At 42.9% G+C, this 26175-nt stretch overlaps 3 protein-coding genes across 10 annotated transcripts; 1 reads left to right on the top strand and 2 right to left on the bottom strand.

Annotated features, from left to right (window-relative positions):
* Window positions 1–62: 62 nt before the first annotated feature.
* Window positions 63–6445, bottom strand: mto1 (mitochondrial tRNA translation optimization 1). Of its 4 annotated transcripts, none has more exons than XM_020712095.2 (13): window positions 6309–6445; window positions 5341–5534; window positions 5055–5254; window positions 4866–4983; window positions 4484–4782; window positions 4281–4393; window positions 3847–4037; window positions 3637–3767; window positions 2768–2972; window positions 1066–1234; window positions 850–959; window positions 583–740; window positions 63–210 (listed from the first exon to the last, which is right to left on the bottom strand). In XM_020712095.2, the coding sequence occupies exons 2-13, from the start codon at window positions 5519–5521 to the stop codon at window positions 88–90; spliced, it is 1998 nt and encodes a 665-aa protein (XP_020567754.1). In that variant the 5' UTR covers window positions 5522–5534; window positions 6309–6445; the 3' UTR covers window positions 63–87. The 4 variants fall into 4 exon arrangements, with proteins under 4 accessions (XP_020567754.1, XP_020567753.1, XP_011486339.1 ...); XM_020712094.3 differs by having other exon boundaries at window positions 6205–6329; XM_011488037.3 differs by lacking the exon at window positions 6309–6445 and adding an exon at window positions 5758–5916.
* Window positions 6353–19585, top strand: atxn2l (ataxin 2-like). Of its 5 annotated transcripts, none has more exons than XM_023949721.2 (24): window positions 6353–6494; window positions 6850–6985; window positions 8069–8108; window positions 8445–8501; window positions 8872–8943; window positions 9083–9245; window positions 9365–9486; window positions 9598–9689; window positions 10429–10677; window positions 11696–12144; window positions 12228–12296; window positions 12391–12504; window positions 13696–13776; window positions 13923–13984; window positions 14122–14477; window positions 14582–14651; window positions 14881–15006; window positions 16739–16796; window positions 16983–17164; window positions 17304–17445; window positions 17531–17640; window positions 18500–18679; window positions 18754–18916; window positions 18989–19585. In XM_023949721.2, exons 2-24 carry the CDS (start codon window positions 6864–6866, stop codon window positions 19036–19038), a joined length of 3129 nt encoding a protein of 1042 aa, XP_023805489.1. In that variant the 5' UTR covers window positions 6353–6494; window positions 6850–6863; the 3' UTR covers window positions 19039–19585. The 5 variants fall into 5 exon arrangements, with proteins under 5 accessions (XP_023805489.1, XP_023805490.1, XP_078793520.1 ...); XM_023949722.2 differs by having other exon boundaries at window positions 6355–6494; window positions 6879–6985; XM_078937394.1 differs by having other exon boundaries at window positions 6439–6574; window positions 6879–6985.
* adprh (ADP-ribosylarginine hydrolase) lies at window positions 19583–26175 on the bottom strand. The gene is made up of 8 exons (XM_004080304.5): window positions 25825–26175; window positions 24899–25022; window positions 24708–24816; window positions 24308–24406; window positions 23279–23384; window positions 22250–22516; window positions 21630–21844; window positions 19583–20236 (listed from the first exon to the last, which is right to left on the bottom strand). Exons 1-8 carry the CDS (start codon window positions 25830–25832, stop codon window positions 20088–20090), a joined length of 1077 nt encoding a protein of 358 aa, XP_004080352.1. The 5' UTR covers window positions 25833–26175; the 3' UTR covers window positions 19583–20087.

The raw sequence follows: 26175 nt of genomic DNA, 5'->3' as shown, positions 1-26175 counted from the left end.
TCATTTTACAGAAAAGTACACATGATCACAAAGTCTTTGACTCTCTGAGGGGAAACCGGCTCTCCTGCACAAAGCTTTCTTTTATTTTCATTTAGATCTGGTTGTTTTCTGTTGACCAGTTCCTCCTTTTTTCTCTGCAAACTGTACATAGTTGTAAAGACTGACGACTGCAGCAGGAGTGATCCCCTCCAGACGAGTAGCAGCACCCAGCTGGAGGACAGGAAAAGAGAATTCATTAGTCATTCCTATTTTTCACGTTGTGGTTTTATATAAACGAAAGAAAAGTGATCGCTTCTATTCTTTTATAGACCCACTCCGATGAAAAGGGTGTTTTATGTATTTGTATTTGTTACACAGAAATCAAAAGGGGAAAGGGGGCGGGGTTGCTTTGCGCCAAAGGTACTGCCTACAACTCAAGAGGCAAATTTCTTATAAATCCCTGCAGAAACTATTTCCTAGAAGAGGTCACAGGTTTTTCGCTTTCGGCTACAAACGGCATAATCATAACTAAACGACCACTGGGACCGCCTTTCAAATAACTCAGCAGATGATCGGAGCGGGTCTTTCAGAGTGCAGACTCACGGTGGTCGGTCGAACTCTGTCCAGGATCTCTCTGGCTTCCTGAGACAAAGACGCCGGCAGAGAGAAATAGTCGATGTCCTGAGGCAGAAACATCTTCTCCTCCTTCTGGATCCTCTCAATTTCTTTCTTGTTTATGTCACAATGAGGCTTGTACACAGCTGTGTGACAGAAACAGAACGGTTTCAGAGAAAAACACAGTCCTATGGCTTAGAAACACAACTCCTGCAGCTATTCAACAAAAGCTCCTCTATTCTTAAAAACTAAAACCTTCTATCTTGAGTCTTTGTGAGAATTCCAAGTAGGACGAAAGACGCTCCGGGAAGACGGATGCCAACGTTTCAAACGATAATTCCTTATACTGCAGCAGCTCCATCCCACTGAGAAGCAGAATCCCATAAGAAAAAAAGTCATGTTGCTTTTAAACGGGAGTGAATTTGGGTTTTTATGTTGTCTTTAATGTCAATTTTTCCACACGCTACTCACGTCAGCGCTGCGTTCTTGGACTCACTCACACGGACATCGGGGAGCTTTTCCCTGCAGCTGGCGGTGGACAGAGTGAGGGCCTGCAGGGCCGCCATGGCGTCCTGCAGGCTGCGCTGCACTCGCATGGCTTCTCGGTAGCGTGAAGGGGACACGCATCCCAGTTCATAACCTGACAAAACAAAACGACATGGAGGTTTCAAACAGAACCAATTGTTTATAAAGGTTTTATGGGCCTTCATGTTTATCTGAAATGATTTTACAGTATGAAACCCTGTGTGAGACCGGGGTCAATTGTTTTTTATGACTAAACTTTATACTTTTGATTTTCACCTTTCCAGTTTTATTTATTTATTTGATTGTCAATCTCCGCTTTGACTTTGTGTTATTTTAGTTTCTATTTCTATTTAGTTTTATGCACATGTTGTTTTATGTTTCATTATGTAGGGTGTGAAGCGGCTGGGATGGTCATGGTCGGCACCGCCAGGTCTGAGACCATTGTTCTCCACCGGAGAAAGGTAGTTTGCCAACTCTCAGTGGGTGGAGTATTTCCTGCCCCAGGTGGAGGAGTTTAAATATCTTTTTCATGACTGATGGAAGATCGGTGCGGTGTCTGCTGTTACCGCACGTTGCGGTGAAGAGAACTGAGCCAGAAAGCAAAGCTCTCAATTTACTGGTCAATCTTTGTTCCAGTATTCACTTATGGTCGTGAGCTCTGGGTCATGACCAAAAGAACGAGGTTCCGGATACAAGCAGCTGAAATGAGCTTCCTCCATAGGGTGGCTGGGCGCTCCCTTAGAGATAGAGGAAGAAGCTTGGTCACCCAGAGAGAGCTTGGAGTAGAACCGCTGCTCCTCCACATCGACAGGAGCCAGTTGATGTGGCTCGGGTCTCTGGTTTGGCAGGACAAGCTGGAGAGACTACGTCTCTCTGCTGGCCTAGGGGGGGGGCCTCCAGGCGTTCCCAGAGGAGCTTGGAGGACATGGTTAGGGAGAGGGAAGTCTCTGGGCATCTTAGATTGCTGCCCCCACGACCCGGTCCCGGATGAATGGAAGAAGAAGGATGGATAGATATGTAGGGTGGGAGGGGCTCGAGAGGGTTAGGGCATTCTGTCTATTTTATAATTTTGTTTCTATTTGATTTAATTCTGTAAAACCCTTTGGGTTACTGTTGTATAAAAAGTACTTTAAACATAAAGTTGGATTGGATTAGATAACATCTAGGACAAGGGGGTTTGGGGAAAAAAGACAATTATTTGTCTAACTTTTATTTAAAAATTGTAAATCACAGACATGAACATATTTCATTTGTTGGTGTTTTAATCTAATATTTGAAAACAGGCGAAGCCTAAATATGACTGTTTTCATTAACCCAGCATCTCTTTAATGCTTTCATATTTCAACCTGACCTTGATAAGATCTAGAAAATGTTTTAAAACAATGTTTTTTTCAGAGATTCAGTGGAGTTAAGACACATTTTTTATTTTAAGTACATAATAGGGATTGATTCCAGGGTAACTGTGTAGGCTGGGTGATTTATTGATCCACCACCAAGCAATACGTCTGGAAATTATTCAATCAAATTTGAAAAAACAGGATTTTTTAATTCCTTAAATCCTAACTTTCTGAAGGTTGCAAAACCTTTTTGATATAAGTCCAGAAGTTCATATTAAAATAAAGGTACATTTCTGGGGTAGTGGAAGTACCTTTTGGCGTTAGACGAAGGTCAGCATTGTCCGGTCTTAGAGAGGTCCGAAACTCCGCCCTGCTGGTGAACATGCGGTACGGCTCTGTAACGCCTCTGCTGACCAGATCGTCTATGAGAACTCCGATGTAGCTTTCTGTTCGGGACAGCGACACCGGAGGCGTAGAGAGCGCCCGGCAGGCGGCGTTCACCCCAGCCCACAAGCCCTGCATGGACATGAGGAACGTTCCATTGAGGACTGGTTTTCTTCTCACTTAAAGTCCCACTCCGATCTATTTTAAAAGACTTCCCAGTGGTCTTTTGGTTGTGATTATGCCACTTTAGCCTAAATCAAAAAACCTTTTACGTTTTTCTAGGACATAGTTTCGGCAGAGCGGGGGTGGTTCATTAGAAATTTGCCTCTGAGTTGAGGGCGGGACCGTTGGCAACACCGCCCCACTTCCCCACCCCACTCCCAGGTGCTCAAAGGAGGGAGCTGGAGGCCCGCCCACCATGTTTTCTACGTCACAAATAAGCTCTTTTTCAAACTGCATTTTTTTTTGTCCGCTTTGATTCACAACAATATGAATAAAAAAATACTCAGAGATGCCATTTCAAGCAGAATCTTCTTAATGTATGTCCTCCATCATGAGAAAAATGCGCTAAGAACATGTTAGAAAACTCCAAAAAGACCATTTTCATCGGAGCGGGTCTTTAATTAAATCCCATAATTCACCAGCAGTGGTTCAGGCAGACAGTAAAACTGAATTTGGATGGGATATCTATATTTTTTAACCACCTTTCCCAATTTGATTGTGTATGAGAGTATTTTTATGTGACACAAGTCCTGTCCAGAATGTGTTTGGTAACTCTGTGAGACGCGGCGGCTACCTGTGCAGCGGCCTCCTCGTAACCCGTCGTTCCGTTTATCTGACCGGCTAAAAAGAGACCTTGAGTGGTTTTCACTTGCAGTGCAGAACTCAGCTGAGTCGGGCAGACATAGTCGTACTGCACACCGTAACCTGAAAACAACAAAAGGATTTAGAAGTTTCCTTGCACACGAGGCACAGGAGGTGAGGTTTGTTCCACGTGTTTGCCTACCCGGAGAGTGAATCTCAGCTCTGTGCAAGGCGGGGATTTCCCTGATGAGGCGGAGCTGCATCTCCGGGGGCATAGTCATGGACAGACCCTGTGGGTACAGAAGGTCGGAGGTCACTCCCTCAGGCTCCAGCCAGACCTGGTGACTCCGGCCTGGAAAGCGCAGCACTCTGGATTCAATGGAAGGGCAGTATCTGTGACAGAGAGGACAAAAAGTCCTCAAAGCATCAGCCACATGTTCACAGAAATATGCATAATTTTGCTTCAGATTGGCTCGTCACATACTTTAAAGTAAACAAAAATCTCCTTATTTTAAAATTTTTGGGGATTGAGTCTTTTTTCATGTAAATTCACCTTCCAGTGACAACAAAAAAATCAGTCTGAGCTGTTCTGAACAGCGGCATTAAGCCAAACGGGGCTTTTGCATGCTTGTGTACCTGGGACCTTTGGTGTCTTGCTGTATGTGGCAGTTGAGATGAAGACTCTCTTGCACCACCCTCTCCACACCAGGAGTGGTGTAGGTCAGGTAGCACGGCACCTGCTCCTCAGCCTAGCAGCAATAAGATGAATCTTACTGATGCTAACTACACACACAATATTGATAATAATCCCGTAGAGGGTCCTTCTTGTTTGACATTACCTTACAGCGAGTGTGTGTGTTCATAAAACTGAACGGCGTCGGATGTCTGTCAGGTGGGTGAAGCTCCGCCAGTGCAAAGTCGACAGACTCTTTCACGATCCGAGGTGGGGTACCAGTTCTAAGCCTGCCCACTCTGAGCCCCAGTCTCTCCTTCAAGGTGTGGGACAGCCCAGCACTCGATGGGGCGTCTCCGATCCGACCCCCAGGAGACGTGGTTTGGCCCACGAAAAGGGATCCAGACAAGAAAGTACCAGTGGTGAGAATCACTGAGCTGGCGGTGATTGGGTTGAGGACATTTTCTAATTTTGACAGTAAAAAGAGAAATAAAATAATGTAATTTATCCACTCTCAGATTCTAGTGTCATATGTGTGTGCTGCATACCCAAACTTATCCCAGTTACTCTGTGGCTGCCAGGCTCATCTGGATTTGGTTCTGCCACCAGTAGGTCCTCCACAGAGCCCTCCAGGACTGTCAATCTACTGATGGACTGCAGTTCACCCTGCAGAAAAACACATAAGTCTGTCATGACATTTAAAGTCAATCTGACAATTATTAGTATGTGTATAATACCTGAATGAATTCCCTGTAACGCTGGCGGTCCAGCTGAGCCCTCGGCCCCCACACTGCGGGCCCCTTTCTCCGATTCAAGATGGAGAAATTAATCCCAGCCCAGTCTCCAGCTCGTCCACACAACCCATCCAGAGCATCTACCTCCCTGACAAGGTGACCCTTCCCCACTCCTCCCAGCGAGGGGTTACAGGACAGCGCACCTGGTAAAACATTGATCAAGTAGGAACAATCCATATGCGTCCAGCTGCTCAGAATTTAAGATACATTTTTGTTCATAAAATCCTACCAATTGTGTGTGTTTTCTGTGTGACCAGAAGCGTCTCAGCTCCCATTCTCGCAGCAGCAGCCGCCGCCTCGGTCCCTGCATGACCTCCACCCACCACAATGACATCATAACACTGTCTGGACAGGTGACTGATGCACCTGGAAACCAGAGAATGGATCATCCGCACAGGTTGGAGCTTCATGTGTGATCCATACCTGTCAAAATAAGACTCAAACACTTAAAAAGTTCAACAAAACTGCTTTTCTCCCCAGACATCTTCTATGGCAATGTTATAAGTAATAATACACTTCAGTATAACAGCAGACTGACCTGATAAGAGCAACAATTCTTATAGATCTAAGCTTATTACTCACATGTTATACTTTTACATACTATTCACACTATAAATGATATCCCCCAAATACAAAAAGGACTTACAGTTTCTTGATTATTAAAAGAAATATGTCAATAATAACTATCCAATTTTAAATTAAGAAAAAGACAAACAAAGAGCCTTTTTTAAGAAAAATTACAAAACGCCCAATGATCTTCCCGGGCGCCGCCATGATGGTTGAAGCTGAAAACCGTAATACCCCTAATCCAGGCGCAGCCAAAATTTGGCATCTTTATGCAATATGTCCTTAAAAGTTTTTGATTATGTATAAATCATATAAAATAAAGTTAAAGTGCAGTCACTGTTGTTAAAATGAGGAAAAGCGGAGTTAAAAATGTGTAATAATAATAATATTAAATGCCACATTTTACAAGCAACGTGTTTTGTGTAGATACTGCCACGTGTACAGATCAAACCCCCTGCTTTGGTGACAGAAAATTGTGATTTTAAAATAAATGAATCTGAATCAGTGCAGAAATTACTCCGTGTACCCGCTCGCAGTAGTAGGTCAAAAGTGCTAAAGCACATCTCTGCCCCCTCCCCCTTCCAGCCGGTTTCCAGTCAGCCGAGCGCGGATTGAGTCAAGTGAGCCTACCGAAAGGTGGTGTTGACCGACCGCAGCAGGTTTTCAATAAGAAGCCTGATAACTGAAACCTCGTAAGGAAACTGACAATAACGCCAAGTACTAACTTTTCAACCGAAGAGTCAGCGGCGTCGGAGCTAAGGTTACGAGACGGAGGGAAGAAAGTAAATCCCGAAGGAAGGAAGGCAGGCACTCGAAGTGAGCTTGAGGATCAAAGCTAATGCTAACTTAGCTTGTTGCTATCGCTAAATATTTACACGGAACCGAGTGTGTTTTAGGTATTAGTTTGGACTTTACTTTTGTGGTTTTAAAGTAAATATATTTGGTGGTAAGAGGCTAAGTATATCCTGTATTTAATTCAAGTTTTTTTGCCTTAATATTTTAGGCCACAGTCGATATTTGTTAGCAGTACTAGCCGGTCTTTAAGGTTGGACCGGCTTTCTGCTTATTACGATAGGTGATATATAGGCAAGGAAATTTGGTTTTGTTAGTATTTTTACGTTGGAAGGCACCCTGTTTATTGGGTTTGGCTAATAAAGTGGTACTGTCTAAGCCTTGTGCGTCGCAATGCTAAAACAACAGCAGCCTGGCGCAGGCGGGAGAAAGACGTCTAACGGAACGTCGGGGCCCGGCGGTATGTCTTCGCCAGTCAGCGGGATGAACAGCGGCAGCAGGACACCCGCTGGAAGGTAGGCCCGTTCGGTGTCCCTCCTTAGGACAGGCCGAGGATTCTCTCTGGTGTTTAGAAGGCCTACCGGTTAAAACGCAGCGTACCAGTAGGCGTGGCTCTCAAAACAGAGCTGCTTTCTAAACCAATTGCATTAATTGTCTAGTGATTGACAGCAGGGATGGACAAACAAGAAGGCTTTATTCTGATTTAGCTGAACCAGAAAGGTGGGGCTAAGTGTGTTGAAAGCACCAAACAGCAAGTCGCGGTTAGGTTGTGTCGGATTGTCAGAAAGAGGATCCCTTTTCGACAAATATCTCGACTTTGAATATTTATCTATAACAAAACATTAAAAGTAAACTTACGCGTAAACCTAACAGACCAGCCACTCGGGTGTGCATTTTGAAGACGTTTTCTAGTGTCAATGTGGCTTCGTTTTGTAACACTTGTACCTGGCAGTAGTAACGCAGTTCCACGTTGGCATAAAAGCTAAATGTTTCTCTCACATCGATTAAAACGCCTTTAAATGGCCAGATCGAAAGATAACTAGTCTTTCTTTTGTTAAATAAAAATTCAAATGCCTGTGGAAACACTTTGAATTGTGTTAGTTACCACAAAGTGTGGTATAATCTTCTAATAATGCTCCGTATATTATTTTTGTAAAGAAAAACAATCAGTGGGCTCAACTTTATGAAGCAAAAATATGAATGGATGTGCCATTAACTCTGGTTTACTTGTTTTTTTGTACACATATTTCATTTGCATTTAATCATCTAGCAGGAAATACAAACAATCTGGATTATTTGCACTTTTTAGTACCCAGGTGTTTATTTATTTATTTATTTAGGTTTATGACGTCCTGGATTAAAATCAGCCAGTGAATCTGATCATTTAAAACAAACCAATATCAACTATGACTCTTATCAGGAACCACAAATCACAATATGAATTGAATCGTTAAAATAAATCGCTACACCCCTATCAAATTAAATCAAGAGAATAGACTATATGCAAGCCTACCAACATTTAACTAAGCTACAGATTCGGTGAACTCTTTGAAGACAACTATATTTCAACCTTTCAAACAATTCCTTTTTTTTTCCAGGAATCGAGCCTCTGCAAAGCCATCATTCCAGGCAACTCCTGTGAGTGTCATCTATCAGAAATACTCATCAGTTAGAAATCTTTTGCTCCACATTAGACCATAAAAAGATGGGGAATTAAATCATCCAATGAATGTTGAAACATTAGTTTTGCATTTGGGAAAACAGGTTAACAAAATCCTGTGAGCGACAAATGCCAACCTGTGACGAAAAGTCATGTTAATGAGTTAAAGTTCTGTTGAGTCAAAGAGTTCTGTGTTGGCATAAAGAGAGTATTCAGTGATTTTTGCAATTTCACCTCCGGGGTAAACCAAAAATGTTCTTTCTAATTTTGATGCTCACTGTTTTACTAAAATAATGGCTGTTTTTCCTTTACAGGTCTTTGAGGGAGTCTACAACAATGCTAGAATGCTTCATTTCCTCACAGCTGTTGTGGTAAATTGTTTAGATTATTGCCTAAAATATCTTTGTGAAATTGTGGCTTTATTCAAGCAAAACGTGTGGAAATATTTCTATATTTAAGTTTTTTTTTTTATTATAGTTTTCTCTTATGTTTTGGATTATGCCAGGTTGCTCCAAGTTAACTGAGAATTTGACTTTTGCTACCTGTTTAATTTTATTTGTACATTATTTTTTCATACTTAATTACACTGCTCACAAAACCCTTTGACCGGACCAAAATTTACCCCTTTAGAAAGATCTGTGGGACCAAAAGGAGTTATTTTAACCCAAATATTACTTTTTTGCGTGACAATAATTAAGAAAAAGAATCTAAAAGTGGATAAGTTTTCTCTCTCGCTTGCAGGGGTCCACCTGTGACATAAGAGTGAAGAATGGCAATGTTTTTCAAGGCATTTTCAAGACTCTCAGCTCCCGGGTAAAACGCTTCTCTTGGCTAGCCAGAAATTGCTTTGTTGCTTCAAAAACATGATTAGGACTATTCTTTTGCAATAAGTTTATTTAAGGTTGATGTATAGCAATCATTTTAAAGTTCTGCTGTCTTTAAAATGCTTTAGTGTGAGTTGGCCGTGGATGCTGTACACAAACGCGGTCCTGATGATGACGGGTCGACAGCAGCTCCACCGCGGAGGGAGGACATCACAGAGACGATGATCTTCAGTCCCTCTGATCTAGTCACCATGATCTGCAGGGATGTGGATCTTAACTATGCCACCAGAGGTACGGACACGCGTCTGTTACAAAGTTCGGCTACTAACTACTCATTTAGCTGCAAAGCAACAATAAAGCTTGGGAGTTGCGGATCACTTTTGACGTAATTTTCTTTCTTTCGACCCCAGACACTTTTACAGACACGGCCATTAGCTCCAACCGCATCAATGGAGAACACAAAGAGAAGGTTTTACAGAGATGGGAGGGAGGAGACAGCAATGGGGAGAATTACGATCTGGAAAATGATACAGTAAGTTAGCCTTTCTCTTTTGTAAATCATGCTCGTCACACTCTCTACCTGCAGCCCATCTTCTAACTGTCGTCTTCAAACTAATGTGTTTTTATTTATTTATTTTTTTAGTCTAATGGCTGGGATGCCAATGAGATGTTTCGTTACAATGAAGTGAAATATGGCGTCACGTCAACGTATGATTCCAGCCTCTCCATGTATACGTAAGTCATAGCTCGGATTCCCCTGATATGTTTACAAGTAGGCAATAAAAGATATAATTTGTATATTTAATAACTATGAAATTGGTCCATCATAAAAGATGTTGAAGACAATTATGATTGACACTTAAAAAGAAACAATGAGTTTGTCAAACATTTTGAATATATTGTGAAAACACATTTTTTTTTGGTTTGATTTAAGAGTTATCTGCATAAATGGCATCTGTCGGGTTTTATTTATTTAGGATATTTACGTCAGGACATTGCGATCTGTCAAAAATCTGACTTTTGAAAGCTTTAAAGTGGATATTGCATGTCCTCCATCGTCATAACAAGATGAAATTATACCAAAATATCTTCTTGTAGTGTTGTTCATATCTCCAGGGTTTGTTTGGATAGAAAAATAAGTGTCTGAAACTCAATATAATAATGATGAAGACGAAGTCTTGCTGGTGTTGCTCTTCAGAGACGATCAAAAGCCAGAATTCACAGCAGATTTTTCTATTTTGTCTTGTTACGCATAAAACATCCTAAAGCCATCTTTTTCAGAGTTCAAATGTGTTTTTAATGATTTTTAATACTGACAGTGTTCAGAAATATGTTAGTTTCTAACCTCTGATACTTTTAGTACAAAGTAATGTGTGACTTTTAGGCTTTAATTGTAACATTCTACATCCAGCATAAAGTCACTCTTGCTAATTGTATTATTAATATTTCTTTTTTTACATGTTGTCTCTTTTAGTGTTCCCTTGGAGAGGGGAAACTCTGAGAACTATCGGCAAAGGGAGGCCCGAGCTGCCCGATTGGCTAGTGAGATCGAGTCAAGCCCCCAGTATCGCCATCGCGTCGGCCTGGAAAACGATGAAGGCAAAACTGAAGAAGAGAAGTTCAGTTCTGTGATGAGAGACGGCAGCGATCGAGAGCGGGGCCGCGAGAGTCCCCGCGACAAAGAGCGGGAAAGAGGCAGAGACAGTCCTGGAGCCAGCAATAGGTGAGATTCGAGGACAGTAGAAGGTCTTTCAGGCAGATCATCATGGAGCTTGATTACTAGGGTGACTTTCAAAGGTGATTTTATTTGCAGGGGTTTTTCCAATTTCTCCCCATTCTATTTGAGGTAATCAAGGTTTTAACAGCATCTCAAAAACCACATTTTATTTAATTGTGCACAAAACATAATTCCACAAAAAATGTAGAAACGTCTAAAGGGAAATGAAACTATCACTTATCTGCTGGCTTTCTCTCACAGCTATGGTATTTTTCTTTTGAGAAGATAATTTTGCAATTAATACTTTTTTAATATATAACTAAAAGCATAAGGATTCCCTCAAATAAGAATAATTATCCTGACACTTTAGAGAATGTATCCTCCCCCACCAAACAATCAATTTCTCTCTTTGAATATAAATCTCGAAAGCATTAATGAGACTTGTACGCTCTCTACGTTTTTGCCAATAAAGTCTGGAAACTTGCCGCTGTGGCAACGGAAATAATTCAACAAGCTACTCTTCACAAAAGATGCATTCCTCGACACTTGTAAATTATCATATTAACAAGTCCTAATTCAGCAAAACACTTCTTTAGATTGAAGCTTTTTTATTTCTACTCGGCCTTTTTTCACGTTGCGAGCGTCGTCATGTTGTAGCCAGGTGACGTCGGTAAGCAGTGATTGGTCTGAGTCATCACTTCTATGGCGACCACTCCTGCCAACCATTAGAGCGCTTGTTGGAGGTCCGCACCCTTGAAAGGGGGCTACACAAAATCTGTCATTCAAACGCTGGACGTGAGACCACGTACTTCTATTGAGGCATCTGTTTTGACAGCTTTTATTATTTTTAAAATGACAAAATAATAAATAGCTTCTCTGTTATAAAGGAGTCCCGTTTGCTGACAGCAGTACTTAGCTAGCTGCTACTTTAAGTGTGATAATCTTATTCCTTAAATGGTTCTTACAGGATGTTCTTTAAACGAACGTGATCTAAAGCAGCTTCATTGTTGTTATTTTCCATCAGAGAGGGCAAGTACATTCCATTACCTCAAAGACACAGAGAGATGAACCGAGAGCGAGCAGAGAGGGGTCCGGGGGGTCCTCCCCCACACAGCCGTTTAAGCGGAGGTTACCGCTCCGCCCCTCCATCCTCCTCATCTTCGTCCCCCAGACCTTTACCGCCTGCTGCTGGACCTCAGCCTGGAGGTTCCCCCTCAGAGAGAAGCAGTCCTCTCTCAGGACGCAGCGGAGCTTACGGCCCCCACCACTCACAGGGAAGCGCCAGCCCAGGCTCAGGTTCTGGTCCTGCAAGTCCCTACACACCCGCCTCTCCCGGTGGACCGGTACAAACTCCAGCTTCTGCTTCCGCTGCGACATCCCCAGTCAGCCCGCCTGCTCCACATGGTCATTCAGTTCCTCATTCCCACTCCCTCCCAGTGGCTCTCTCTGATGTGGGCAGGCCAGTCAATGGAGGTAAGGATTGTTTCAGGTTTTTTATTTTTTTTTTTTACACCACTGTGTGATCTCTGCATGCTGCTAATGTCTGCGTCTTTCAGTTTCTCCAAAAGCCCAAAGACAGACAATTAGGACAAACCGCATCCCAAACTCACACCCCGGGTCCTCAGGTGAAGTTCCTAGCCATTTGTTTTCTCAAAGAATTTTGATATGTTTTTCCTGAACCCTAACATTTCCCTTCATTCTTTTTGGTTTTTTTTATAGCGTCTCGATCCCCAAAATCAGGCTCTTCCCAGGACACGCCTTATCTGGACACATCATCTGTACCTCTGCCTGTCCAGAAAACATCCGGCCCTGCTCCTCTCTTCCCTGTAGATGGTAATGTCTCCCCATCTATCTTCTCTTTTATTTAGATAACTATCTATGCATCATGTTTATATTATGAATTTTATATTATAACTTATGTGTTATAATATCACAGAATAAACCACGATTCTTACTATTTAATCTAAATATGTGTGATTGGTTGTTGTATGTGTATTTTTTAACAAGATGAATTAAGTATAAAATATAATTAATTTAAACACCATAATTAATACCTTTAGAACTGGAGGTCAGAATCAACAAGACATAGCAGATAAAATCACAAAGATTTTTAAAGAGAGAAGTCATATTTATCACTTTAAACAACATCACACTCAAATGTTTAACTTCCTGGTTAACCTCAGTTTAAATAACACATCACTGCTGCTTTGTATCATTTCAAAATGTTCTTCACAGTTTTTTCCGTCAGTTTCAGTGGATAAATGACAAAAATATAGTAAATGAAGACACGGTAACACCTATATAAAGAGTAAAACATCTAGAAAACACTCAGCCCTTTAATGACAACAGTGTTTTGTTGTCAACACATTTTTATATTTAGTGTCTTCTTTCCATCTTAAGAGGAAATTGATCAAGATTTTCATAATATTCCTACATTTTATACATTGTATTTTTGTTCAAAATTTTGTATTTTGTATTTTTATCATAATTAATACATATATATATTAAAAATTATTATTATTTTAGTAACCTGTACTTTTTGTTTGTTTGTTTGTTTCCAAATACTTAATGGCTTTACTCTGTAAATAAGAATCTTGACTGACACTTTAAAGATTGATTTACTTCCGGTGACAGTAGCTCATACGGTTTTAGTTTTTCCTGTGTTATCCTGCATTTTAGAGCAATAATTACGTTACCTGAAGTGTATTTTTACTCTACTAGATTGAGAGACATTGTGAAGCACAGATCTCCGACGTCGCAAATATTCATACTCAAATTTTTGAGAATAGGTCATGAATATCCAAGTATTTGGATTATTGTTACAGCCATAGTTTTATATTACTGTTCATTCATATAGATATCCAGAACCAACATTTCCTAACTTTTACATGAATAGGTTTTCAATATTAATCTTTATTGAATAATCTGTGTCACTTCAAATGATGTGCCATAATGTCTGGAAAACTGGCTTCACAGTAAGTCAGATGTGACTAAATTTCAGCAAATGTTCTCTTCCTTGTACAGTGAATGAGATTCTGGTTGCAGCTGCAAAGGAGCGCTCAGCAGAAAGTCACGGCAGCACAGAGGACAGTAAAGCCACTAAAGGTGAGTCTGCTGCACACACAGAAACTTCAAATACTAGAAAAACTTTCACATTACTGGACTTAGAATCCAAATAATTAAAAAAAAAATGACAAAGAGAGAGAGAGAGGATCAGCTTGATTTTTATTGCTTTTTCTTCCTTTGAGCAGCTCCTTCAGTTCAGCAAAGATCCCAGTTTGAAGAACTGCGGAAATTCGGCAAAGACTTCAGAGTAAGGCTTTCGTTACTTGTCGTTTAATGAAGCACTTTATTTTGAACATTTAAAAAACGATTCCAAACTCTAGTGGCAAACAAAAAACTGTAAATTTTCCTAATACTTATATTCTATCACTGTTTGTTTATTTCTAGCTCCAGTCGGGTGGAAGCAGTACCAACTCCCCTAGTTCTCCAGCTGCATCAACCCCTCCTGTCGGCGACGCTGCACCATCTGGTGTCGCCAAATCCTCTGCTTCCGACGTTCACCCGACTCCAGAGCCCAAACAGCAGCCTTCATCCACCAGTCCTTCCCAGCCTCAGCCCCAGCCGTCACCAGGTCCCACAGAGGAGCAAGCCAAGGACGCCACGACCGCAGCCGTTCCTGCAGGGCCCGGCGCTGCTGCCCCGCTTTCAGAACGGCAATCTCCGTCCACCCCTCAGCCAGCCAGGACCCCGGGGAGCGACGAGGGTCGCTCCGACACGACGGAGCCGACGGAAGGCGTAGCCGAGTGAGTTTTAAAAACAGCCACGAGTTTATCTTTGTGCTACCATTTCAACCGTACAGGCAAATGGGATCTGTTTGTAATTAAAAGTATTTCTTATTTATTTTTAGCCAAGTGAAAAAGTCAACTTTGAACCCGAATGCTAAAGAGTTCAACCCAATCAAAACTCAGATGTCCATGGTAAGCCAGTGTAAAACATTTGTTTATGAGAATTATTTTTTCTAAGAGTGTTATTTTAACATTAAATATTTATAGAGTGTATATCAGTTTGTTGGAATCCTTCTTAATTTTCTTTTTTTGTTAAATCACAAAGCATTTTTCATTTGAAAGCGACATTTATAAAGCCCACCATATGAGTCACAAACGCAGTAGGACATCCTAAAACCTGCTTTTTCTTTTTCTTAAACAGACAAAACCCAACACGGCACCCACCCCACCTCGGCCAACCCCCCCAAGCCCGGTCGTTCTGCCCCCACAGGGGCCCCTCTACAACCCCCCCTACCTCTCCTATGTTTCACAGATCCACTCTGTGCAGGTACGCCAGCTTCTTCCTTAAGATCTGAGCCACATCTTCCACACCTCCCATCATGCACTTCAAGAGAAGAGAACGAGGAGGAACATTTAAGATTTGTACGACAATAAGGGATGTTAGGTGTTGCCTGTGCCACTAAAACCACACAATCGCTTGTTTTAAGCCTCGATTCTGGTCAAAGCTTCAAATCAGACATCTGCTTTGATTCTGTTTTAGTAGTTACCGTAAATTCCGGACTACAAAGCGCACCCGATTACAAGCCGCACCCACCCATATTCACGTGTTTGACTGCTTTTATACATACACAAGCCGCGTCAGAGTACAAGCCGCGCATGTGTTAGCCGATATTGTCATCCTGACAGATCACGGCCAGAATCCCAGGGTGAGTGCAATTCATTAGCACATTGTGGGTGGTGCCAGTTTTGCCTCTGGGTCACGTATTTGAGTGTATTGACATCTGTCAAACAGCATGGACCTCTATTCTGTTCACAAGTCCCTCAGTTATGGTGTTTTTATTTCATTTTTTTTTTTACTTATTGACAATCTAGGTATCTAACATAAAATTACAAACAGTAACCATATAATCAACATTACATCCCTCAGTTATGATGAGGAAATTTACATCCGCGATTCCACATTTCCCATGAGTCTTAGGGGCTAAAGGCGGGGCCAACGCCCGGCTCGCCATTCTGTTGTACGTGTTTAAGAATTAGCAAGTAGCAGCAGTGCATGGAGGGGTGAACGGGAAAAGCTCTCCTTCCGCTTGTGTCGCAGCAGCGTTATGGGAGTAACAGGACTGGTTAGAAAACAACGGTAAAATAAAGCAGCGGCGACTGAAAAGCGAGCGCCTCAGTGCGGCGCGTGCGTCAGAATTCAGAAGCCTCTGCACTCCGCGGACGCCTCTGCGCTCCGCTCCCGCCCCGCGCGCTCCTTGTCTCCCCTTCCTATCTACTCCGACACCTCTGGCCAGGGCGGCTTCAAGGAGGAGCACTTCGTCCCCGTTGCGCCGGTGAACGGAGCAAATCGTTTCTGTGCAAAGCAATCGGACTTAATACTGTACGTTTTGTGTATGAGGGGCGGATGCGTTGTTACGTGTGGGAGCCTTCAGACTGCCATCGGCCCCGCAGCTCAATCAGCAGGAGAAGATGTCTCCAGCTCACACGGAGGCTGTGAGTTTTTCAAAGCAAAATTCCGCTTTTACGGTTTCCTTAGAAACCGTAAATGGAGTGTAAATTCACTCCATGCGCTGTTCTCTCCGTCACGCAGCAAACCGGCTTTTCCAAACCCGTTGGTGACGGTGGACTTTTTTACGCTGCTTTTAACGATTGCTTTTAACTTGAAAGCTTCATCATAATGTAGCGGCGATCACGTGCACGTTGGGTCTAGTGGCCCCAAAGGATTCTGGGATGCGGCCGGGCATGTGTGTTTCATTTTGTTGAACCATGACTGAAGTGTCTAAGACCTGAAGTCAACTCCATGCTGTTTGGCTGCTAAGAGGTGTGTTGAATAAAAATGCCTCGTGCTTGGTGTTAGATAGAGAATTCAAACTATTCACTGAGTTCGAAAGTACGTACATGGCAGCCGCCAATTAAATCCATAAATTAGCCGCGTCACTGAATAAGCCGCAAGGCTGTAAGCGCAGGAAAAAAGTAGCGGCTTGTAGTCCGGAAATTACGGTAGTTCTTTTTTTACATGACAGGCTCCAGGTTTTGTTCTAAAAGCCTCTTTCTTTCAGCCACCTATGTACCAGTACACCATGCCAGTCAACCAGGGAAAATACACCAGGAACAAAGGTAAAAGCTCAGCAACCCCCCCCCCCCCCCCCCAGAAATCTGCCCCATTATTATTTAATCTAATTTACATGCCAATATCACCAAATTTTGACTATTCCTTTAGTATGAATGATGTAAAAAAGAACCCCACAGTCATGCTGCTATCCTCAGGTGTCCTCTGTATTGATCATGTTTTCCTGTCTCTAGGCCCAGTGGTTCCCCAACGATCGGATCATGGTACTTCAGCTCCAGCATTAATGCAAGCTGCTGCATCAGCAGCCGGAGCTCCTCTGGTGGCGTCCCCCTACCCTCAGTCCTACCTTCAGTACAATCCACAGCAGTACAGCCAGCAGCAGGTCATCCAAGCCATGACTCCCTACCCCGGACAGGTCAAATCTTTGAGTTCATTTGCAGTGTTTGAGCTAGCCAAGCATTCAAGGTTTATTCTGTGTTCAAAAGTTCATGGACTCTTTTTGGATCCAGGAGTGGATAAAAAGCTAATATTTAACTTTTTTTCATCTTTAATAGCCAATGTATTCCATGCTACAAAGTGGAGCCAGGATGATAAGTCAAGGTGGGGGTCCCCATCCTCAAGCCCTTGGACCGCCTGGAGGTCCTCAGTTCCCTACACAGGGAGATGGACCCCAAGGGCCACAGCAAGGCATCTATGGTGAGACCAATATTAAGATTAAATAAAGAATACTTTAAAAGGTTGTTGTTTTTTAAACAACTTGTTTAAACTTGTTTGTTTGTAGCTCCACAGTCCTTCACTCATCACTCAGGAGCCGTTCATCAGCCTCAACCTTCCAGTACTCCGACGGGAAACCAGCCCCCACCGCAGCACGCTGCGCCCAGCCCTGGACAGGTACAGAAAGCACCACCTGCTGTGTGGGGTCAAGTCAGGATCCGCTTAAAGAGAAAGTACCAAATCTAAATGTAAAAGCCCCTTTAAACTCATAAGTACACAATGTAAACGGGAGGGAAATATTGAAATATAAAATTGGAAAAATAAAAAAAAAAACATTTTAGACTCGAAAGAAATGTTGAAATTTAATAAAGAATGTAAATTTGAAAGTTTAAATTAAAAAATAAACTATAAACCCCACACTTTTACCAAATGAAAAAGGTTTATTTGTAACAGCTGCTCTTTTATTTTACGTGGAGCTTTGAGCCCATTGGCCAATGTGACATGATTGACATCGGGTAATAAAGGTTATTGTGATGTCATTTCCACTCCAAAACAGCGTCTGCCATTGGCGCTGCCTGCGTCATTCCTCCTTTGAAGTAGTGATAGTGCTCTTTCAGTGTAAGCGGATCCTAATTTGACTCCATACCGTTCACCCCCTGCTCATAACCCTTGTGCTATCTTAGATGACCCCACCCTTATCCACCTTTATCCACAAAGGTGGATAAAGGTGGAAAGATTTCATGTAATCCATGGACACCAGTGAAGATCACAAATCATTGAAGAAAAAAGGTTCAGAGCACTGTCTAGTGGGTCTAGATGACCCAACTCCCACTGTTAAAGTGCCTAGGATAGCACAAGGGTTAATATACTTGACTTTTTTTTTTTAAACTTCATGTAGAAGCTAAAGTAAAAATAATGAAGGACTTTAACATAAACTCTCAATCTAGGTTTGGACTTAAACGTACAACTCAGCAAAAAGTCCGCAAATGACTGTTGGACTTAATTAGTCATTCAAAGCTTCATCCTCTCCTTGCAGAATGCCCAGTCCGGCCCCCAGCCTCAGTCTTTATACCACTCTGGTCCATTGTCGGCCCCCACCCCACCCAACATGCCTCCCGGCCACACGTCTCCACAGGGCTCCTACTCCATTCAGGGCTACAGCATCCACAGCCACCAAGGCCTCCCACCCACCTACCCTCTGGGGCAGATCACGCAGGTACGGCCGCGCCCCGTCACTGCACGCTGCCGTAAACCATAAGCCTTAAATGTTGCCAATTCTCTGTCCGCTAGGCCCACGTTCAAGGAGCCATGTCAGGTCACCACTCAGGGAGTCATGGCCAACCCCAGCTAGTGATGTTGCAGCCTCAGCAGGGTCCTGGGGGAGTGCCTCAGCACCCCCAGCACGGACCCCAGCAAGGAGCACACCAGCACTTTTACATAGGACATCCACAAGGTAGGACATGACGCCAACCTGAAACACTTGAGGAGGAATGAAGCTGTGTTTTGATTCATTTTCCTCTTACAGCGATGCAGGTCCAGACGCACCCCGCTTCTTTCCATCCCCCCGGCAACTAAACCGCTCTGCCTCTGCGACCAGCAGACCTGGATGCTCCGCCCAGGAAAATACAATCCTTAAAACTGATTTAAAAAAAGAGAAGAAGACGGACATTTTCACAGCACCTTATTCTTCTGCTGTTCTGCTCTTCATCAACATGACCCTGCTGTGAGCCTCAACGCCAGGAGGACCTTTTATTACGAGTGGCGTCAGCAGCAGGCTCCAACCCCTCCCGCTGCTGAAATCTTCCTCTTTGCTGGGGTGAGAGTAGAACAATGCAAGACGGCGGCAGACTTTTTCTTTCAAGTGTTTTTAAGCCTTGCGAGGTTTTGCTAGCAAAACGGGAATCTCGGACTACGGAGGGATTCCCACGAACAACGCGGAAGGAGGGCCGTGAAAACAGCAGGGGATTTTTCACATTTTTTTAACTCCGTTTAGTAGTTAAACCACCCTTTGGCCCCCTCTTCTGTCCTGTAGGAACTTCAAATAAATAAAGAACAAGACAAAAAAAAGTTTTAAAAAATTAAAAAAATGATCAAAAAATAAAGTTTTCAACTCAACTACTAATTGTTGGTTTTTACATTTATTTCCATGTTGCGTCGGATGCAGTCAGTGCTCATTCTGTGGGTTTTCGATGCATCTTCTGAGCTGTTGAGATGTTTTTTTTGTTTGTTTTTTTACATTTCAGTTACTGCAGGAGAGGATTTCATTTAAAGCTCACAAGAATTTGCGTTTATTTCCCGTCGACAAAGTGAAGTCATTACCTCTGAGGGCCGTGTTTACATGAGCTTCTTATTGCCATTAGTTTGAATTTGTTCTGTGGAACATCAACGCTTGCTCACTCCAGAACGGGCACTAGGGGGACCCCTGTGCACGCCGTCCTCTTGGCCTTCATCGTGTGGCGCAGTGTCCTTGTTATGGCAGAAGTGACAATGGGTTAGTGGGTCAGCAGTTCTCTCTTCCAGCACACTTTGCGGCTCAGTGACAGCCCTCCAGATGGACGCGCTACAGAATGCGTCAGCCCGGCCTAGATTCTCCTCAGCCGGACAAACCTGACTCTGGGAGCAGGTCATTGTGACAGGGCGTACAGCTGCTCGCCACAACGCTCCAGTCGGTCCCGGTACTCCAGGTTGCAGTAGTTGCCTTCAGGAACCCCTTTGGTGCCATAGAGGAGACCCCAGCAGCAGGCAGCAATCACTGCGGTGCTGTCACTGTCACCTGAGCAGAAAAGGTAGAGATATTATCACAACTTTTACTTAAAAATCTTAATAGGCCTGCAGAATAGATAGCAAATCTATCACAATATCAAGTGGTGCAATATTCTTATCGCAAAAGATGGCGAAAATCGCAATAAATGGTTACTTTAACCCTTGTGCTGTCTAAGATGACCCCACCCTTACATTGTCACGTTCTCCCTACCATGACAAAGGTGGATAAAGGTGGAAAGATTTCATGTAATCCATGGACACCAGTGAGGTTCACAAATCATTGAAGAAAAAAGGTTCAGAGCACTGTCTAGTGGGTCTAGATGACCCAACTCCCAATGTATAAGTGCCTAAGATAGCACAAGGGTTATTAAAGGAATGGATGTTTTTGGTTATTTTACTATTTGCTCATGTATTGCAAGTTATAAAGTCATCGCAATATTGATCACTAATGTTCCGAGTTTTCATCACATCATGCAGCCTTACTTCAGATGGATGCAGAGATCTGGTTTCATAGGTACTAGCATTAAAGATAATTTATTTTAGTTTTGTTTCTTCATATCAGAGTTTAACAGTTTGATATCCAAGAAATGATAGAGGTATTAACTCTATAAAATTTTGTTTGTTAGCTTAAAGACCCACTCTGATCATCTTTTGATCCATGTTAAGTGTTCCCAGTGGTCTTGTAATTATGTCGTTTTTAGCTAAAATCTAAAATGTCTTTTTCTAGGACAGCTTCTGCAGAGTGGCAGGAGTTCATTAGAAATTTGCCTGAGTTCTGGGCGGGACTGTTGGTCGTGGAGCAACCCAGCCCCCCCTTCCCGTTCCTGAGAGCTCTCTGTTTAAGTGGAGCAGGGAGCTCGTGTCCCAGCCATTATAATGGCAATTTTTCATTTGCTCCTGATTCACAACAATTTGAATCAAGGAAATACTCAGAAATGTGATTTTTAAGCTTAATTTTCTTAATACGTATCCTCCATGAGAAAACGCCACAAGAACATGTTAAAAACACAATTTTCATGGGAGTGGGTCTTTTAATGGACAGACTAGGCGGTGGGATTTAAAAATCAAAACCCACATAATTCTGAATGATTACACATCTTTGCATGGATATAGACATTATAAGACTAGATTCCTGTACATGCAACCATAAATAACTAAAGAGAAATGCTGCACTTTAAATAAATAAAAGTCTCCTTCATAAGAACTAGTTTCTAACTTATTAAAGTATGGCACCAAATGACTTCAATGTTATGATGTGCAAAAGCTTCAGGGCTCCTGTTATAAGAAATATGTTAACCCCCCCCCCCCAGGACACATTTTAATTAAAAGCGTAGTTGGCTAAAAGTTTGATTAAAGCTGACATTAGTATGCCAACTGCACACTTCCTTGATGGAGCCACTAACCTCCATGAAAGGCGGCTCTGCTCATCAGCTCCTCCCAGTCTGGACCTGCTCCCAACAGGGCGTCCAGCGCTATCATCGGGGCGTCGTGGCCACTCCGTCCGGCCCAGCCGGACAAACTGAAGCTCTTGTAGGCCTCGTCCCTCTCTGCCGGACCGTACGCGGGGGGCCAGATGACAGGTCCCACTCCGTTAGAGATACCCCTCGTGTCCAGGTACCTGGCATCCCAACAAAAACATGTGAATTGAAAGAAATAGATGTATGGACTTAGGATACAGAGACTGGTGTGGCTGATGTTTCTGCCAGTGGAGATTACAAGATGTTATCTGAAGCACACAAAGGATTTACATTAACCTGACACACTTGCATTCCAGCAGGACAGATGTTTGTGATCTTAACTGGATAGACAAGTAATCGATTACTCCATTAATCCAGGGGGGCTGTAGTGTAGAATACAAACTATGCTGCTGGAGTGAACCTGAGCTGCAGCCTGTCACTACAATGTCACATTGCCATGCAGTAACCTTGCAGCTCACAGAGGTTCTTGCAGGCTGTTGATGATGCACGCCTAAATTTGGCTGCAGCACGACACAATAGCAAATCCCTGTTTCAGCAGCTCGTACCACTGCCACTTGTCACAAAAGTATCCCCAGTCCCTCTCCGTCTCCTCCACGGCAAACTCCCGGCCCTGCACAAACACTTTGGCTATGGGACAGGCCTCGTTGATCAGCCCCAGACCCCAGGTGGTGATTGGCCTGCGCTGGACGGCGTAGGCGGTGAAAAGAGCCGATGCTACAGCTCCCAGAAAGCCGGTGGGGTGAGGATGGGTCATCCTGCCCGTCTCCACAGCAACGGCCACTAATGAGAGCAGCTGGTCCGGTCTCGGGTACCTGTTATGAATAAACCCAAAAAAAAAGTTTTCAAACATCTCTATTCTTACTAAAATTGAAAGAAAGCACTGATTTAAAGACCCTCTCCAATGAAAACTGTGTTTCTGACATTCCTCTTGTGGTATTTTTCTGGTAATGGGGCACATATTTTAAGAAAACTGTACAGCTGGATAGCTCCGATATTGCTCAGCATTTTTTGTTGCTCTGGTAATGTTAGGTCGTGGGTGTAAGCTAGCAGCAAAGCGTGTAAACAGAGAGCTCTCAGCAACAGGGAGCGGGGTGGCACCGCGGCAATAATCCGGCCCACAAGTACGAGGCAAATTTCTAGTGAGCTACTGCAGAAACGATGTCCTCGACAACAACACAGATCCTTTGATTTGGGCTAAAAACAGCACAATCATAATTAGAAGACCACTGGGAAGGCTTTTAAAATAGATCCAATGACGACTGAAGTGGGTCTTTAATCTCTTTCTCAAAAATATCTGTCACAAGTTGTACTTTTGTTCCATTATGCAGTCATTTAGTTTCAGAAATGCCAAGACAGATTAGACTTTAATCCCCTGCTCATGGCCATTAATATTACTAGGTCCTTTTTTAAAGTCTCATTTCATAGCTGGAACATTCTCATCTTAAAATATGACGAGGCACTTTTTAACCACCTCTGATATTTAATTAGATCCCATTTCTGACTAAAACAAAAACCCAAATCTTTTAGAATAAAAGTTTTGGACATCCTATAAAAAAACGATCTGTAGTTTTTACTTCAGGCCGATGCACATGGACCTCATCGCTGCTCCACAGCCGGTCCCCTCAGGGTTGTACGGTACTCTGAAGCCCCCTTCTTCTCCAGGCTTTAGCTGGGAAACACCTAAGAGAGTGAAGGACATCTCTGCAGCGGTCGTCAACAAATTGGGTGTGTATCCGAAACTACGCACTACTCCCTAACCTCTAAAAAGACTATATAGTGCGGGACCATCCAGTGCCCTGGGTTAGGTCCTTTAGAAATAAATAAATAAATGATAATAACAATGATGATGATTGCAATTTGGACACATGCTCACTCCTTTTCTTTTTTTCAGAGCAAATATAATAATAATAATAATAATGGATTAGATTTATCTGCGCTTTTCAAGTCACTCAAAGGGCTTACATTGTGTCCATTATTCATTCATTCCTCATTCATACTTGGTGATGGTAGATACTGTTGTAGCCACAGCTGCCCTGGGGCAGACTGACAGAGGCGTGGCTGCCAGTTCGCGCCTACGGCCCCTCTGACCATCACCGGTACCATTCATGCACATCCACACACCAGTGGAGGCAAGGAGGGTGAAGTGTCTTGCCCAAGGACACAACGACAGTTGGCTGGTGGGAGCGGGGATCGAACCGCCAACCCTTCAATCATTGGACAACCCGCTCAACCGCCTGAACCACTACCACCCATTTGCCAAAAAGTAAAAACCTACAAAAAAATAAGAACATGTTGCAAAGACTATTTATGAATCCACTGTGTTCTGATGATGAAACTTATTTTAAAAAAAACTTTAATTCATTCCTTTTTAAATGATACATCATTCAAACACAATGGATTGTGGTCTATATTTACCAAACTAGTGAGCATTGAGGAACATTAGTTTTTCATCAAGACTTCTGGGACGTTTGCAGGGCACTTTTTTTTGGAATTGTAGATGCGAACACCCGGACAAAATGGCAAACGCCCTTTATAGCACACTAAGTACTGAGTAGTGAGGTCATTTGAACACAATGGTGATGATTTCATTAAAAAAAATGTACCCAGAATGCTGGAAGGCCCTGGTTTCCTCCCGTCCATGTCTTTCATTCCCTCCACGTAGCGCGCAGCCACCTCATGCAGGAGCTCCTCGCCTGTCTTCCCTACAATGAGAACAACGTGTTCGAACAGGAGACTAAAGACGAGAGCAAAAGCTGCTTGTTTGCTTCATCACACTAAAGGTCAAGTTGAATTTCCCACTTTCTTCTTGCACTTGAGCGAAGCTATAATAGATCAGCAAATCAAGCCAAGACTGTAAATTAGAATTAACCTTTAGCTGGAGCGTTTAAAGAGAAGCATGTGAACTGTTAGGTCGAATCGATCTAATCAAATCTTTATTTTAAAAAAACAAAACAAGCTAAAACAAGGAGTCACTGAGTTTTTTGTTGTTGTTTCGGTCTCCACCTGTTGCCAGTCCTTCAGCCGTCGCAAGATGCAGAACTGTATCGTCGCTCACCGGCCAATCAGGAAGCTCGACCTTGATGCTCTTCAGACCACCGAGTTCCTGCAGCTCCTGAAAGAGGAGGCTAGAGCTTCTAAACAGCGTTCAAAGTTTGGTTCCTCCTCTGTATGATCAGCTGTGTTGCAGCTCTGACCTGGTGAATTGCTGGTCCAGACTCGTTGTACTCCCACAGCTGATTCTTGTAGCCCAGAGCATCACCGGCACCGCTCAGCAGCATGGCAGCCTTGTAGTGCTCCACTGAAGCATTTCTGCTTGGTCTGATAGAAGTAGCTTTAGTGGGTATCAGAATCTTAAAAAAATCTATAAGATACAATGCTGATGGTGGTGATAATTGTTTTCCCAAAAAAAAAAAGCCTTATTTTAATTAAAAAACAAAATTGATAAACAAATTGGAGCAATGCATCCCTGTGAACTGAGATAATAGCAAAAACTAAGGGGCAAAATTCAGAAGTCTTATCAAAAATGTAATCAAGCTGAGAAGGGATAACCTTAAGTCCGAATTCTCTTCACTCCTGAGGTGTTGCATACGTTTTATTGTCTGCAAAATATCTTGTATAAAAGAAAAATATATATTTTATAATAAATTAAACATGATAACAGCTAATGATTTATTTACCTTGGAAATATACAACATGTAAGGAAGTGGCCAATGTGTGGTTATTACATTTTTGTTTAGGACCCCTTTTTTCCCCTTTCTTTCCTTACTTGTTTGTAATACTTTAAAATTCCAAATTTATGGTATAAAATGGCTTATTTGACCCATAACTGATCTGAATCATGCTTGAATTGATTTCTAAGAAGAAGTTTGTGAACTTTGAGGAAAGACACTTCTTTAAACGATCAGCTGATATATCTTGACCTCTGCAAGCAAATCTACTTAAAAACAGCTTTTATTTTGAAAATGCATTGATCGAAGAACAGCTGTTGTGTTGGTTTATGTGTGTCATCTTAATGCAACATACGGGGAAGTTCCTTAAGACATGAACTCGCGTTTCATTTAGGAATAACTGCGCTAAAATGTTGCATGAAAAACTTGGTTCTAAACGCCCAAAGCCTCACCGGTCCATCGCAGCGCCTCTTTTCCGGGGATCAGTCGTCGCTTCGCGGACACTCTCTGCAGGAGACACCGAGGCTCGTCCCTGTTGGTCAGACTAGGCCTAGCCCGTGCTCAGCTCAGGATAGACCTGCAGAAAACAGAACCGCGTCCAGCGGTAACAGGACAGACCGGAACCAGGATCCAGCAACAGACTGACCGAGAACCTGCAGGACTGACGTCAGCGAGCAGCTGAAGTTTACGCGTCTGACTGAAGGAACGACAACAAAATGTCAAGAGTTTTCTGTTACAGCAGTTTCATCAACCATTCACACCCCCACATTCTCAGTCCCTTTATTGATCGTCCCTGTTGTCAC

The sequence above is a fragment of the Oryzias latipes genome, chromosome 19 (assembly GCF_053564925.1).
Source record: "Oryzias latipes strain Hd-rR chromosome 19, Olatipes_Hd-rR_3.1".
In the NCBI taxonomy this organism is placed as follows: domain Eukaryota; kingdom Metazoa; phylum Chordata; class Actinopteri; order Beloniformes; family Adrianichthyidae; genus Oryzias; species Oryzias latipes.
The sequence above is the reverse complement of the archived record's forward strand: the minus strand, read 5'-3'. Positions and strand labels throughout refer to the sequence as shown.